Raw genomic sequence first — 15,621 nt, 5'->3', positions numbered from 1 at the left:
AAGAAAAAGGTTCTCGATAAGTTCACATGCCAGATACTGAGTCCGACGCTCTTGAAACTCCAAGTGCCTTCCTATACAGGTAGCTACTGGAGTTGGCTAGGAAGTGGGCAGTAGTCAGCCAGGCGAGCAGTCAAGATGTAGTAGTTCTTTCCACAGCTTTTCGAGATTCTACCTCATATATTAGAGGCAGGTATTGCCCAGAGGAGCCTACTACATTACCTACCTAGGTAGTACATATTACTATTGTCTGCCAGCATCCGAAGTGTTGCTCCTCCACAGCATCAACCAATACGTATGACGGTTGATTGATTAGAATCCACATTATCCCCCCCAAGATCATCAATATCCGCTGCCATCGTTACACTCAATTATGCCCAGTAGCATTTTCAGTGCCTGGCGGGCGAGATCCAGGAGCGACGTCGAGCCGAATCCTCCGGAATTTCCAAAGTCTCGCATGAACTTCAGCAGCTAGAGACTGCCGCTCAATCGCCGCAGAGCTCGTATTGACGGACCCGAGGAGCCTGGCGGCGACGACAACATCTGTACCAAGCCTGTGAATCTCAGTCACGAGAGATCACCTTCTCAAAATTCATCATCCTCCCATATTTCCCGATGGTTGAAACCGAAACGGCGAAAGACCACTGCCTCGACATCGACTTTGACAAATTGGGAAGCATTGTCTGGTTGCAAACTCGCAGGCGTTCCAGATATTTTACATATAGGTTAGAAACAATCATTGGACTTCTTTCAGTTCCCACTGTGATCTGCAACTAACCACTTCCCTGTTCTTCATTCTTTAGAAGAAACCTTTCCTGCTCCCCGGGCAGATCTTAGTGATGCATTCCATCATGCTCAAGGAAGATGGAATCGCGACAGGAGCTCTTCAGGCAAATCTACGACAGTTGTGTCATATTCTACCACCAACGACGGAAAGTCATCCCAGACAACTCAAGACGACTTCGAACATGAGCTGGGCCCAGAGCTTTCCGCTCACGCTGTTGAGAAAGACCCGCCACAACTCGCCCCTTTGCCGGACATGTCTAAGTGTAGCTTGGAAAGGTCGTCGACCTTGCGAGCCTGTATAGAGAAGCCATCTGACGACTTCATTGTTGAGTACAAATCTCAGCGGCGCTCTTCAAAGAAAACTATTCATTATGAATTGACCAATCGATCAAGACCCTATACAGCACCGCCCAAAGCTTTACCGGCCGCCACGCTTCGACCTCTTGAGAGGAAGACAAGGATAAAAAGCAGACATCTGCCGTCGAATGACATGGCAGTGTGTTCCAAAGACAAAAGACCGTCACATTGGGCACCTGATTCAAAAGCACGTTGTCGCAGCTTACCAAAAGAAGAGTTTCAGTGGGCTTCTGGAACATCTGTGACCGCTGGATCCGTTGTCAAGCACGATTCAGAACAGGACTCGCCTTCGTGCTCTACCTCGATCACAACTCTTCAACTACCCCCTAATGTATTTGAAAGGCCGCCCTTGTCCGAACAGAACGTTCATTCCCTGCACCTGGCCGCCCTTCAGTCTGCACCGAAGCCCGCTATTCAACGTCAGCTCTCAAACCGGTTCTCAAGCCAGGGGAGCAACATTACATTCTCTAGTATTGGTCTGGGTATATGTTAGAGATTACCACCTTGGGGTTGCTTAGATGGGCTTTTAGAGAATGTGCGACCGTCTCTTCATCTCGTAGACTGGCCATCCAATGCCTTATTGGCGTTGATCATGATATTAGGCTTGTAGCAAAAGCAATATTGGGCGTGATGAATCGAAGTCAGAACGATTGACAAGCTGTATTGTGGACGAGAATGTGCATGTTATCGACTCCTCCCATTACTTGGTATCAAAAAGACAAGGTAGTCAAACAAACAAGCAGGTAGATTGAATCACTACCATTATGTCTTCAAGCCGAAACCTATCAGAAACATCAACAAATGATATGAGATGCAACAATACTGTTAAGCTCATATCTCTTCCAAGATCGACTATGAGGTGCCGCAAATAAGGTGCAATAGGTAGGGTATATTCAACGTATATCATTGCCCAACAAAAACGCCACATGATATGCTATCTCATCCATCAATATTTTTGCACATATCGTACATACATCAATTGTATCTTACACTAGTTTTCTCCGCCAAACCCTTCTTTTTGAATAGTCCCGAGACATGGCACATGACTCTCCGCCACCAAGCTTAAGACTGGGCCTTCGTATCTCATTGGTTGTCTCTATCCTGATGCCTTTTTTAATGAACTGTGGTCCTCCCCAGCTCAAAATCTTTGACCAGATGTGAAGTCAGAGGCACTCTATCCAGCCAGACCTGAACGGTTGGAGTCGATACCACGCCTTTCTTCGTTGTGGCGTCTGCGGTCGTCACCACGTCCCCTGCCATGTCTATCTTCATATCTTCTCTCTCTCGGGGGCCTGCCCGCTTGTGTCGTGTCCCAGAAAGATTCTATTTCCATAATAGTGTAGTATTCAGACATCTCCTCTTCAGCTGCGCCGCGACCCTTTGTCTTGCGCAGGTTAGGCTCCTTTTCTTCGCGCTGTGTAAAGAAGGCTTGGATTTCGCGGTTGATGCGGCCGCCAATGGGGCGGATCTTTTGAAGATCTTCCTCAGGAAGCATCTCTTGCTGGATGACCTTGTTAAAAGACCCATACATGATACGAGCAAGGGCAATGACCTCGCGTTGCTGATTGTACAAAACTCCTCCATCTTGATCCGTTCTAGCCTTGGCATCGCGGAAGAAGTGATCATGGAGTTTGCGGTACGGCACCCACAAACGATCGAGAGCTTTGGTGACCTGCATACCGTATGCGCGCTTTGCACCAGCCACATCGCCATCTATGGCACGAGCTCGTAGGTGATAGTGAGTATTCTGAACGGCAGTGAGGTAGAGACGCATGGTCTGGGGATCAGGGGTGTTGATGCGTTGCATCATGTTGTCGAGAGCACGGTCGGCATTCTTGATAACGTTCAGGTTGATGTTGTCGCGAATGCATGTTTCCATGGCCATGCGGTAGATACGCGGGCCAATAATGTCCTGTGGAACAATCGACAGAATCTCAGTGGCATGTGCACTGGCTCTGGCTTGCTTAAGTATGCTGAACAGACGCATCCAGCAATCCCTGTCGGGCACCATGTTGAACTCGCGGACCAAGAAGTTCCAATATTTGATGCCGATACTGCTCTGTTTCGTTTGGAGTACAACTTGTAGCAACATTGACAAAGTGTTATTGCCAGGAGTGGCATAGACGCCACCGCCGTCCTTCTTGGCAACTGCGCCTGTCTTGGGGTCGGTTTTGCGGGCGTCGGCAGCGGAGCGTTCTTGGAGTTTAGATAAGTTGGGTACGTTCATGGTCTGCTCGACAATATCGAGAATCTCCTTTTTGTCAGCTATGTCAGATGACATTAGCATTAAACGGCCCATCGAGCTGACAAGCTCTTCATCGATAACCAGACGCCCTTGTCGCCATTTGCCCATGGCCTCCCCCCAGATAACTTTGGCGCGTTGTAGAGCGTTTCTAATGTTGAAATGCTTCTGCTCATCTGTTAAATCCTTGATGTCTTTGTGGACGTTCCATCGTAAAGCACTAATGATAATCGAATAGGTGTAAGCAGTCGCGGCTCGCGTAGAATCGTTTATGGTATCGACGATAGAGAACATTGAGTCTATATCGCCCGCCCGGTTGCACACGTTTAGAACCGCGTTCAAATGGGTTGTGTTTGGCTCCAAACGGGTGTCCTTCAGAAGGTTGTTGTATTGCTTTACAGCCTCGGCGACAGCAAGCTTTGGGTGTTCGGATCTGGCGAGACCGCGAAACAAGGTAGTGTAAGTCATAGCGTTGGGGAACTGCGCACGCTTCTTCATCTGTTACCATGTTAGAGTCTTGTTTTAAGTTTATAATTCGAGTGGTATGCGTACGTCGTTGAATATTTTGATTGCTTTGGTCAACCGCTGTTGCTGCAACATGTAGTCCATCAACAGGGTCCATGGCACAACCAATTGCAATCTTTTACTGCCCGTCTGCACGACATAATGCGCTTCCTCAAATCTGCCCTTTTCTAGCGCTTGCTTGACATATTGTGAGAATTTCCATGGATCGTCACCCAGATATTTCATCTCCTCTTTAGCGGCCCGTTCCATTTTGAGTTTTTCCTTTTCCGCCGAGACCGAGTTCTCAACACCATCTTCAAGACTCCTTGGAGTGTCTTGGTTGAGTTGTTTCGGCGCTCGTGTCTTTGGTACAGTGGTAGTTGTCGTTCCCGCTGTTGGTGTTGCTCTCGCTGGTTTGACTGCCGTTGAATCAAACGCTCGCTGGGATTTGTGGAAGGAACGATATTGAGACTCGAGAATAGGCCTGGTAGCCAATCTGTGGCGTGGCAAAAGCTGAAGAGCTCTGCGTAGGCATGCGCCTCCGTATATTAACTTGTCGGCCATCATGAATGAACAGATGGTCGTAAATCGTGGGCAAAGAAACGTCACGGAGAGAACAATCGAGTCGCAATGCCGATCACGAAAAAAGTGTCTTATCTTATCTGTCGAGGGGTCTTGGGGTAGCAAAAAACTTAAGACCCATGCTCCTAGTGCAGAAAATAGATAGTCTAATGGCGGGTCGAAGACAGGCTAAAGGTGACCAAGTTATTGTGTCTCTGAAACAAGTAGAATTATGTTTTCTGCAACCTCAAAGGGTCTATTCCATTAGGAGCGGAGCAATTATATCTACCAACAACTCAAGAGCCGTGGCGCTTAAATTGCCGCGCACAACGGCATGCCCCTTGAATATGCCTACAGTCCCTGTCCGAGTCCCTACACGCACAAGGGGCCTGTTTTCAAGACCCCTCTTCCCTGCATCCCGCGCTAACCTACTTTCAGTCCAATTGGAGACGCGCTTCGCGGTCGCAGTCCAGTCAATGTCTAGGTATTGAGAAGTCCAGTAGACGAAATTAGTGAGTCAGTTTATGCCATTCTAGACTAGATTCTTGGGCTGTATATTTTTTGTAGCCTGACGCATGTGGCTAATCCACATTTTGTTACCCCCCTACAACGCTTCTTAGTAACCAACCTAGGACAAAGACAAAACAAGCGAAATATCTACAGACTTACTTATCCATATTTCATCGCCGCATCAATCATTCCGGTTTTCTTCTTTTCTTTCTTTTAATTCATCGCTACCCACGGCTATCAACTACTCCAGTCTTCTTTCTCTGCCTGTTCGCAGAGTCTCCAGTCATGGCTAAAACAAAGAAGGTTGCTACGGATTTCGAAAAGATCATCAACGAGGGTAAGCACGGAACATCCAGCTCGAAGGACCTCCTCCCTTTCTGACACTATTACTCAAAAGGGCGCGAGCGAAAGAAGAACGAAGCTCTTGCCGATCGCATCTTCTCCAAGAACCGCCGCCAGAGCGCGCCATCCAAGCTTGGTTTTAAATCTACTTCAAGCCCCTCGCTCGCAAGTCGCGTCGGCGTCAGGAAGGTACAGCAGCGCGCCGATGGCCGAGGCGCACGCTCGAACGCTCCCGGTAACGTGAACGGCGAATGGACTCATGACCTACACCACTCTATCTCAGGCGACCTGAGCGCCCGCATCTCTGCCCCCAATGGCCCCAACAAGAGAGCCAACAACCGCCGAACAGCTCGCCTATCTGCCGCTGTTGATCGCATGGACACTTCAGCCGATGCGCCTCAGCAAGTCAACATAGTAAAGCCGAAGGTGAACGGCGCCAATAACAATTCCATGGGTATCACCATCCGGGGTCTTGCTGGGCCATTCACCGTCATGGCACAAAACTTCGCTCCTGGCACCACGCCTGCCGATATCGAGAGCGCCATGACTCCCATCGGAGGCGAGATTGTGAGCTGTCGCATAGTCAAATCGAAGCCTATCCTCATCTTCGAGTTGGCTTTTGCTTCTCGCGAAGGTGGCGAACGAGTCATTGAAACCTTTAATGACAAGACTGTCAGTTTACCAACATCGAATCGTCCCGAACACGCACTGACCTTCTCTACAGGCTGACGGCAGAATTATCAAAGTGTACCCCAAGCTCGGTGCGCCAACAAATATCACGTCTCCCAACCCTCCCAGGGATGCCCCTAGCGGCCCTCGTGGCAATCGCGCAAACAGACTCACCAAGGACAACATTGTCGACGGTTCAATGGGGTTTCCTGACTTGATGCAGACCGCTGCTACAAATGACTCGTCAAGGAACAACCAGCTGTACAGCGACAACCTTGCTGACGGCAACCGAAGAGGCCGCGGTGGCCCAAGGGGTCGCGGCGGACGATAGGTCCATCTCCATTCAATCGATCCATGTTTTCAAAGGCGGCTCAGGGGGTCGGAGAAAACTTGGATTCCACCAGATTTCCCTCCAGGAGAAAGAAACGATGAAACCAGCTTACACCAATTCCCACTGATTCGCCATCAGACTGAATTTTATGTTTTCTTTCCCCTAGGCTGCTAGAGGATTTATTGGGGCGCAAAGAATAAAGCCCCTCATGTCAAGTCTAGATGGCATCACCCGGCCTGCTAATATCGTCTCTTATGCTCTTAAGCTCTTAGCAGCCGAGTGTTTTAACAGGGGCGCAAGTCTGGTTTTCGGGTCTGGTTTTCGGGTTTGGAGTTTGGAGTTAATAGTTGGTCCTTTATACGATAGTGCCCACAAGCACAAGCATCCATCTGACAGTATTTTACGACTTCATGCACCAACCATGCGATACACACACCGCTTGAATCAAGCAAGAGGCAAGTCGTTTTTATAAGGGGTTATTCGTGATATTTTATACCTCCATTCATCCTCCCAGAGTTAATCCTGTGAAGCCCCCGTCACCCCAATCAAACAAAAAGCAGATGACACCAATACAACTACACGTTCGGAGCCGAAAACCAAAAGTTCCTACCCCATGATATGCCAAGCGCGTTTCGTTCTCGTACACCAAAACTTAATACCAGTATAACAATATTTACAGCCAGGCTACATAGCACGCGGGCAGGCTTCGTTGTCACCTGTTGAAGTTTAAAACTCTGCACCATGTCGAATCCCTGGCTGGTCATCCCGCCCCTTAATAATATACCAAAAAAACAAAAACAAAAAAAGAAAACCGCCGCCAAAGAGTAACCCCATTGGATCCTGCGGCTGTTTCTGTGTCGCAGCTCCGCCATGTCGAGAAGGGACTCATGAGAAATCTCACCGGTTCAATCATGGACTTAGCTGATACGATCCCATACGCCCCAGAGCTGACATGGGAAACATTGCGATTGGGCTTTTCAGAATCCCAACTTCCAATCCATTGAGTACGCCCTTGGCGCAAAATTTCCTCCAGCCCTCCTCTTCGGCTGCTCCAACGTATTCGGCCAGCATCACCTGAACAGACTCGCCGAGATCCGTGGCGCCCTGTTTCGTGACGTTTGCGGTTTGGAAGGAGAAACGAATCCCTATTATATTGAACCGTCATTCAGCCTTTTCGTAAGTACCAACCATGAGCATTGGTCTGTTTTGCTGCCGCCAACGACAAATGTCGGTGGCGGGTCGTCCTTCATCGATTAAAGGCACCTTTCTTATAAGTTGGCACAGGCATCTGGTCCCTCGTCAAGCTTCACCACTTCAATGCCAGGTGTTTTGATTTCCCATAAAACCTTCTTCAAGAGTGCGTTCCTCCAAGTTGCGAATGAAGTCTCTGTTGCCCCGGCCCCCTTGCTGTACGCGGCTCCCTCTTCGGTTTGCCGCCGTTCGGTTGTCGACGTTACCACCCGTCATGCTTTCCCCAGTAGGTGGATAATACGCTGGGCTGGGCTGCAGACGGATTGGTTGACTGGGATCGAGATGGCTGGCGACTCGTTGAATAGCGGCTGGGATGCCGCTCTGTTGCTGCTCCATGGTAGATGCGCGTTGCCGCACTGGTCTAATACCCCCTTGCTGGTGCTGATACATATTGGGCTGGGGCATTTGCGCATACTGGCCTTGGGGCATCTGTTGGGGCTGTTGGGGGATGGGCATTTGTCCATACTGGCCATGTTGTTGGCCATATGGTGAGGGCATATTGGCATGGCTGCTTCCCTGAGGATACATGGTGTTGTTTCCGTACATCTGCGGTTGTGCATGCCCCTGCTGCGCATACTGATTGGCATTTGCAGGGTAGGGATTGGGGGCGGCCGAGGCAGCTTGCTGTTGCGCCGCTTGCGCCCGTTGCTTGCTGAGCGCCTCGGCTTGTTGCTGCTGCTGAGTACCAGGCGCCGGCGACCTGTTCAGAGAGCTCGACTTGAGATTCATTGGTGGTATGAAAGGGCCAGTGAACTTCTGCTGAGTAATAAAAGGATGAAGCTTGGCTTGCTGTGGAGACCATCTTTCCAGAGGATTGATGGTTAAGAGACCTCGAACAAAATCGATGAATGCAATGCGATTGTTCATTTCTGTTTCAGTATGTGTCAGTCGCATTCAAGGTATCATCCCAATTGTATCTTACCTCTGTCGATTTCGCTTTGCTTCATGTTCTTTCGGGGCATGGGGTAAGTTTTGATAATCTCAGGAAGGGTGTTCGCCTGGAAATACTTCTTGCTGGGCTGCTCTTTAGTATTGCGCTCCCGGGCGTATTGTTCCATTGGCTTCAGCTGATACGTCCGTCGACCAAACTCGTCCTGTCGCTTTTCAAAAAAGTCGCCCGCCTGCTTGCCCATCTCGATCATCCAGTTGGGGGGGTTTCCCAGCATCTCGACAATTCGCGAAACCTGATTGTACTCCGAAGATCCGGGGAACAAGGGAAGGCCTAGGAAGAGCTCGACCACAATACAGCCCAGAGACCACATATCAATGGCTGACGAGTACGGTAGACCGAGCAGCACTTCCGGAGATCGATAGAATCGTGACTGGATATAAGTGTAGACAGTCTGACGCTCGTCGCAAGCTGAGCCAAAATCGATAATCTTGATGATTGGGCTCTCAAGATTTTTGAGAAGAATGTTCTCAGGCTTTAGATCGCAATGAATCAGACGAGCCTTGTTCAACAGCGCTAGGCCATTGAGAAGCTGCTGAGCAAACACGCGAACCAGCGTGGTGCTGAGACCCCTGAACTGATTCTGCTTGATAAGTTCGTAGAGGTTCACGCTCAGAAGTTCAAAAACCAGGCAGAGATGCTGTCGATGGATAAAAGTATCCTTCAAGCGCAGCAGATGGTGGTCATCGTTCTTGTCGAGTTTCGTGTTGAGCTGCAACTTATTAGTGCTTGTGTTTAATGCCAGGTTGAGAGTCTCGTACCAAGTCAAGGACGGAAACCTCCATCATACTCTGGTTGAAGTAGGCAGTGCGGTTCTTGATAACCTTGACGGCGACCACCTCTTGTGTTTTAAGATTCTGGCATTTGACGACTTGGCCGAAGGTACCCTGACCCAAAACGTCCAGAATAAGATAACGATTCCTGTGATAAAGGTTAGAGACAGAAGTCCGTAATGTGACCACACATGACATACTTGTGGCCAGCTTCCTCGGAACCAAGAATATCGTTCACATAAAGAATATAATCGCTATCTTCGTTGTCGTAACCATCGTTCTTGGTGCCCTTGCTAGGTTTTGTCAACACTCTGCGGGGGTTGCGAGACGACTCGTATTTGAAGCTCGGGTTACAAATACGATAGGTGGCAGGCAGCTGGACAGTGAGAGCCTGAAGGGGCTGTACGAATAATTAGCATGAAACTATGCAAAAGATTGAGAACATGAACGTACGCTGATAAAGCCACCTTCGGGATTTGCGCGACGAAAGGGTGGCTGCGAATTAACTTTGGGTTGCAATTCGTTCGAGGACGACAATGGTTTGAACTCTGGAACAGGTCCTCTGATCACTTGCTGAGGAACGGGCCGGCGTGGAGACTTAGGATCGAGGTTGAAGGCAGCGTCGAGATTGCTGACAGCAGATGAGGGATAGTTTTCCTGGTGGCCACCAGACGCGTAGGGGTTGATAGGAGGCAAATGCTGTCCTGGCTGATGTTGACGAGCACCGGGGAAGTAAGGAGACTGGGAGTAATCGGGCTGGCGTGTGGGCGATTGTCGCTGTGTCGGGCTGGTGAATTGGCTGTTGGAAGCAGACTTGGGCGCGTAGGGCGAAGTGGGGGACAAAGTCTCCATGGGCGAGTATCGTTGAGCAGCAGAAGACTCCTGGGGAGAATGGAGATTAACGGGACGGCTGCCCGATTGATGGGACTGGTGATGAGGCCTCATGGGGTATTTGATACCGGCATGAGCATCATGAGCATCGTGCATTGCGACGTCACCGTTTCCGTCGGGCATCTGAGAGAGTGAGATGGGTGATGCGGTCGCGTTTGGGTTACCAACAGGAGCAGAAGCAGGAGGAGCAGCAGCTGAGTGAACGGGGGCGCCGCCGTGGAACTGGTCGTATTTATATCCGCCTTGGGGGGGCGGTTGGCTAGTATAGTCTCGAGAAGTCTGGTTGCTGCCGTTGTGACGTCTGGAGGAGCCAGGCGAGTTTGCGGCGGGATATTGCTGCCACTGAGGATCCATGACACTGACTGGCTGTTGCTGCTATGGAAGCTGGGTGAAGCAGCTTAGAGCGACAGCGTCAGGGGTGGCCGCGATGAAGTCGTGGCAATTGGTGGTCAGCAGCGAAATCGTTGAAGCTCTTGCTGTCACAAGTGGGGTGGGCAGTGCGTGGTTATCGGGCGTTGACGATGATGTCGACGGTCGACTGTATCCCAATGATTTGGGGGGCTGGACGTAGGATTGAGGAGTAAGAAAAATGAGAGCAAGAGGAGAAAGTGCAGTGTACTATAGCGTTAAGTATTGGGTAGCTAACTTGGCTGCTAGCAACGAATACAATACAGTACAGAGAGCAAATAGGACGAGATGGTTGGCCGGCTGTTGGTTGGGTCGGATGCAGTGTTGGAGATGGATCGAGTTGGGTCTCGTCGCGTAGGCAGTTGGTGCCGTAGTAGTAAAAGCGGGCTAACCCAGGCCGTCCGAATAGAACTAACGTCAGTGTGCTACCGTATGTGGTGCAGCAAAGTAGTGTAGACGAGAAGAGATGTTGTTTGAATCAGCGCACCGAATCCTCACAATATTGTACCGCAGCCGTACAGCACAACTAGAGATGAGGGGGCGGGAGGATTGGGCACCGCAATCAGCAACCAGTGGAGGCCCAAGCCAAGGCCTGGGGGTGGGTATGGGTATGCCCGGGTATGGGCACGTCAGGTACTCTGTAGGTAGTATGAAGTTGGCGCAGACAGACTCTGTTATTATTGTTAGATGCGATGGCCGCAAACGTTGGCTTAGGTACGTGCGATGGAGTAAGGTAAAGAACGAAGAGGTTCGATATAAGAAGATGCGCCGAATTCTAATCAAAGACTTTTACAAATGAAAGAATCCATTGCATCCATCTGTTGATGAGTGATTGTGCTGGGCGCAGCTGAGCTGAGCTGAGCTGAAATGAGTTTAAAGGTTGAGTTGATGGTACAGGCTGGAGACGAAGAAGGAAGAACAGAAACACCTGCCTTTTACTTCGCATTACCTTGGAACTCGATACTACTCGCGATATTGCATTCATGCCCGCCCATAGGGTTTAGCACTGGAAGTCAATAACAATAACAAACTTTCAACATATCATCTCGTACGCGGGCACAGATATGCTGTGTAAGAGTTGGAGACAGAGAAATGTCCAGTCTTCATTACGCATGACGTTTTCGAGCAGCCACTTTTGGCTAACCTACCACTGCACGCCATCAAATTCACAGGTACACCAGCTATAATCGTCAACCTTTGAAATGCCCCAAACTACCTACCTAAACGTCAATAAACAAATAAATATTACACCAAGCTCTCTTCCCATTTATCAACAAGGTGGGTGCAATTGATGAGCAAACAACCCCAAAGCCTTGGACATTTTTCTGCTAAGTCTCGCTTGAGCTTCTTGAATTCGAGTACAGGGACCTGCCTACAAACTGTACAGCACCTATACGAGAGAAACATGCAAAAATTTATTACAGACCAGGTTACGTCTGTTCCTACAAGGCCTGAGTGGAACCGTCAAGGGGGTACGCCTCAGTGGGCAAGACATGGGGCCTTGTAGGCCCGATCTAGCAGTGATGATCCCCCTCCAAATTCTCTGTGTAGTATGTGTCGAGAAAGGTAATCAACACACTTCCCTTCTTGTATTATTACCCCTTCCCCGACTACGATTATTAGTAGATACTATGGTGTCTTTCAATGTTTTTCACGCCATCACATTTGAACAGATGCGCAATGAATATACACACATGCTGTTGTCTGTGAATCACAGACTTTTAGAGTCGTCTTATATTAGTTTCTGACTCTTCCTCCAACACGAGCGACGCGCAACCTAGGTACTTATTTACCCCGGAAATTACCTGCTACGAGTCCAATGCTCAAGTCGGCTTCTGACCTAAGCTTCTGATCCCCAGATATTCTCACATGCCCACGTCCACACACTGATGTCGTTGGCATTGGTTGTTCTCTCAGTCTGTGTAATTAACAACCTAACCTCAACACAAGCCCCCATGTCCGTAATGACGTCCTTCCTAGGGTCTTTGGGGATTACCACGGAACAAAAAATCAAGTTTCACATCCCAAACGGCTTCCGGCCCTTTTCACCCTATCTGGTAGGACAAGACCTCGACATCTCCAGGTTCCGCCCCGTCCATCTTATTGGCGTTTCATGAGCTTGCCGCCCATCCAGCTCCAAGTACGTGGCTGTCGTGTCCAATATTGACGACCTGGCCAGGGTCCACTGCTAAACACGTAGAGCTGTTGCCATGCCAATCGCTATAAAACCAATACTATGCTCAGAGAATCATGTGTCAGAATAAGGCCGAGGTTTAGGTGGCACAGCAGTCAAGTGAAGGCTCTCATTAGGTTTTATTCCTTCATCTTACGTCAATCGCAGGTTATCTCCTTTTTCCTCATCTCCAAAGACAACCATATGTACGAATGCCTGAGCATCTTCAATTGAAGCTTGGACTTTCCACCTCTCCTCAACTTCCCCAGGCCCTCCCCTTTTGTCATCAGTCTTACATAGTCGTCAAATCGTCGTAGTCCCATCATTTCGTGAGCAAGAATTATCAGTGTGAAAAGAAAAAGTGAAAAAGAGAAAAGATGATCCCGTTAAGAAAGAAAAGTCACCGCTAAATACACAGATGGAAATCCATGAGATGGAACTGCCACCCCCTTCGCCAGCCACCGAAATATCAGATGCTTCGTGGCATACAAGAATGGACGAAACGCTCATGACTTCGTCAGATAAGGAAACTTGAAATGCCAGACCGACACCTGACCCAATGCAACAAAGTCAAGGTGAAATACTGGTGGTATCCTGGAGGTTGCGCTCGTACAGAGAGATAGAGAGAGACTGAGAAACATGTAGCGCTCCTTGGCTTTTATCGACATAACAGGAAGGGAAGAAAGAAATGTGTACATCCGATTGAAGGCAAGACAGGAAATTTGCCCTTTTCTCCCAGAACACGGAAAGGGGGTATCACAGGCCCATACTGTAGTAATGCTTGGAGATACTGAGAAAAATGTAACGGAAGCAACAGAAGCAAGCGCGAGAAAAGAATCCACAAAGAGGTGAGAAAGAAGAAAGAGGGTCATGAAAAACGGATAGAAAGAAGTCCGACCCACGCCATGATCTCGCGCAGCAGCTCAGTCATTACTTTGCCAAGCCTTCATCCAGCTTTTTGGCTTTTCTTGCCCTGATTTGGTCGTTGCCCCCTAGGCCTGATAACCACCAAATCCATTGTTGAAGTTCTGGCCAGGGCGAGGCTGGGCCCATTCAGCATTGGGAGGTTGCTGACCTCTTCCGTAGCCGCCGGCACTCTGAGGAGCAGCGTATCCCATCGGCGAGCCAGCATATCCAGCTGGCGACCCGGCTTGCGGGCCACCGTAGTTACCAGGCTGTCCGCCGTACTGGGCTATCATCGCGAATGTTAGCTACTGTATAGTGTAGTTCTGATTCAACCTTAACTCACCACCATACTGGGGGTAATAGCCGGTAGGCGTGCCCGGGAAACCAGGAGCCTGAGCACTTTGCGGGCTGAAAGGCTGGACAGGGTCAAAGCCTCCCTGAGCATTGGGCGTCTTATCCTTGCCCCACTAAGCAAAAACAATTGTTAGTCACGGTCCCTTACAATAGATTAGAATGCAAGATAGACAAAACATACACTACACTTGAGAGGGCGGCCATTGACGTTGTAGCCGTTCATCTGACAGATGGCCATAGCCGCGTTCTCGTGAGAGTCCATCTTGATGAACGCAAATCCTCGGTCAGCCTGGAACCTAGACTCGACAACAAAACCAAAGTTCTGGAACAGAGGCACAACGTCGTTGGGGGTCGTGTAGGGGGTGAGGTTTCCGACGTAGACGGTGGTCTGCCAGCTGGGGGTTTGAGTCAAGATGACCTCGTAACTAGCGACGCCATGTGCTGGGAATTGGTGATGTCCGTAAGGAGTGGTGGGAGTCATGCCCATCGCCTGCATAGCCTGCTGCTGGGCCATAGAGGGCTGCCCCTTTTGGTTCGCCCAGTTGCATCGAATAGCTCGCGAGCCGAGCCATTCGCCATCCATAGAGCTCAGTGCCTTCTCGGCCTCAGGTCGGTCACGGAAAGCAACAAAGCCGTAACCTCGAGATCGGCCAGTCTTCATATCCCACATGACGCGAGCCTCGGAAACGGATCCAAAGGCAGAGAAAGCTTGCGTAAGGACTTCATCGTTGACTTCGTTGGACAGGTCACCAACAAAGATGTGGAAGTGGTTCGAGGTATCCTCCTTGTTCGTAGTGTTGGACTGATAGGCCCAGTTGACACGGATTTCCTGTACAGCATGTTAGCGTTGGGTGCCCACCTTCGAGTTTCGGGCTGTATCGGGGTACGGTACCGATTGATGAACTCGTCGTCCGTTGAGGGTCTGCATAGCACGCTCAGCGGCTCCAGGGTCATCGTACTCGACAAAGCCATAGTTGTAGCCACGCGCCTAAGAAAATGGAGGTTAGCTTGCCATGTCCACAAGTTTTCTGCTCGGCAAAGGGAGAGCTTACATTCTTGTCGGGGATGATCTTGACGTTCTGAACGTGACCCGTAGTCTCGAAAATTTGACGCAGAACTTCCTCGGTCACTCGCTGGTCAAGTCCACCAATGTAGAGTGCACGCTTATTAGGCTCAGGGGCGGCGCGACGAAAGCCACCCGCGCTGGTGGGCGACATAATGCCTCCATTATCGGCGGATCTGGGAGAAGTGATAGCAGTCGGGATCGGGTTGTTGTTCTGAGGGATGTGAAGAGGCGGAGGGGCCATAGGCTGGCCATTCTGACCAGCTTCGTAGCCAGGGGCGCCCGCACCAGCCTGAGGAGGAGGCAGCTGGCCTGGGTTGGAGGGAGCACCAGCGTCGGCCATGTTGAATGATGTGATGTTGAGTCGAGTCGAAGAGGGTGTTAGGGAGAGATGGGGGAAGAAAGAGATAGACAACAGAGGTAAGAGGTAGTAGAGTAGGGATTGGAGCTACCTGTTAGCTGTGCTGTGTTGTACCGTAGTTGATCGGTCGAGGTGGAGAGTCGGCGGTCGGTGACAATATGTATGTACTCGTACCTGGGTATTTGACAGGACA

General features: G+C 49.9%; 5 protein-coding genes across 5 annotated transcripts; 2 read left to right on the top strand and 3 right to left on the bottom strand.

Annotated features, from left to right (window-relative positions):
* Window positions 1–26: 26 nt before the first annotated feature.
* FGSG_12736 (uncharacterized protein) lies at window positions 27–1,633 on the top strand (the record flags this gene model as incomplete). The annotated part of the gene is made up of 3 exons (XM_011325654.1): window positions 27–79; window positions 496–722; window positions 801–1,633. 3 exons carry the CDS (start codon window positions 27–29, stop codon window positions 1,631–1,633), a joined length of 1,113 nt encoding a protein of 370 aa, XP_011323956.1.
* A 681-nt stretch (window positions 1,634–2,314) lies between these two features.
* On the bottom strand, window positions 2,315–4,450 carry FGSG_05420 (uncharacterized protein; the record flags this gene model as incomplete). Its single annotated transcript, XM_011325653.1, has 2 exons — window positions 2,315–3,880; window positions 3,935–4,450. 2 exons carry the CDS (start codon window positions 4,448–4,450, stop codon window positions 2,315–2,317), a joined length of 2,082 nt encoding a protein of 693 aa, XP_011323955.1.
* Window positions 4,451–5,242: 792 nt separating this feature from the next.
* On the top strand, window positions 5,243–6,687 carry FGSG_05419 (uncharacterized protein; the record flags this gene model as incomplete). The annotated part of the gene is made up of 3 exons (XM_011325652.1): window positions 5,243–5,294; window positions 5,355–5,971; window positions 6,024–6,687. The coding sequence occupies 3 exons, from the start codon at window positions 5,243–5,245 to the stop codon at window positions 6,297–6,299; spliced, it is 945 nt and encodes a 314-aa protein (XP_011323954.1). The 3' UTR covers window positions 6,300–6,687.
* A 926-nt stretch (window positions 6,688–7,613) lies between these two features.
* On the bottom strand, window positions 7,614–10,517 carry FGSG_05418 (uncharacterized protein; the record flags this gene model as incomplete). The annotated part of the gene is made up of 5 exons (XM_011325651.1): window positions 7,614–8,419; window positions 8,473–9,211; window positions 9,261–9,420; window positions 9,473–9,672; window positions 9,726–10,517. The coding sequence occupies 5 exons, from the start codon at window positions 10,515–10,517 to the stop codon at window positions 7,614–7,616; spliced, it is 2,697 nt and encodes an 898-aa protein (XP_011323953.1).
* A 3,078-nt stretch (window positions 10,518–13,595) lies between these two features.
* On the bottom strand, window positions 13,596–15,410 carry FGSG_05417 (uncharacterized protein; the record flags this gene model as incomplete). The annotated part of the gene is made up of 5 exons (XM_011325650.1): window positions 13,596–13,936; window positions 13,994–14,117; window positions 14,186–14,806; window positions 14,864–14,992; window positions 15,057–15,410. 5 exons carry the CDS (start codon window positions 15,408–15,410, stop codon window positions 13,737–13,739), a joined length of 1,428 nt encoding a protein of 475 aa, XP_011323952.1. The 3' UTR covers window positions 13,596–13,736.
* Window positions 15,411–15,621: the final 211 nt, after the last annotated feature.

This window comes from Fusarium graminearum, chromosome 3 (genome assembly GCF_000240135.3).
Source record: "Fusarium graminearum PH-1 chromosome 3, whole genome shotgun sequence".
Lineage (NCBI taxonomy): Eukaryota > Fungi > Ascomycota > Sordariomycetes > Hypocreales > Nectriaceae > Fusarium > Fusarium graminearum.
This window is presented reverse-complemented; position numbering and strand designations above follow the sequence as displayed.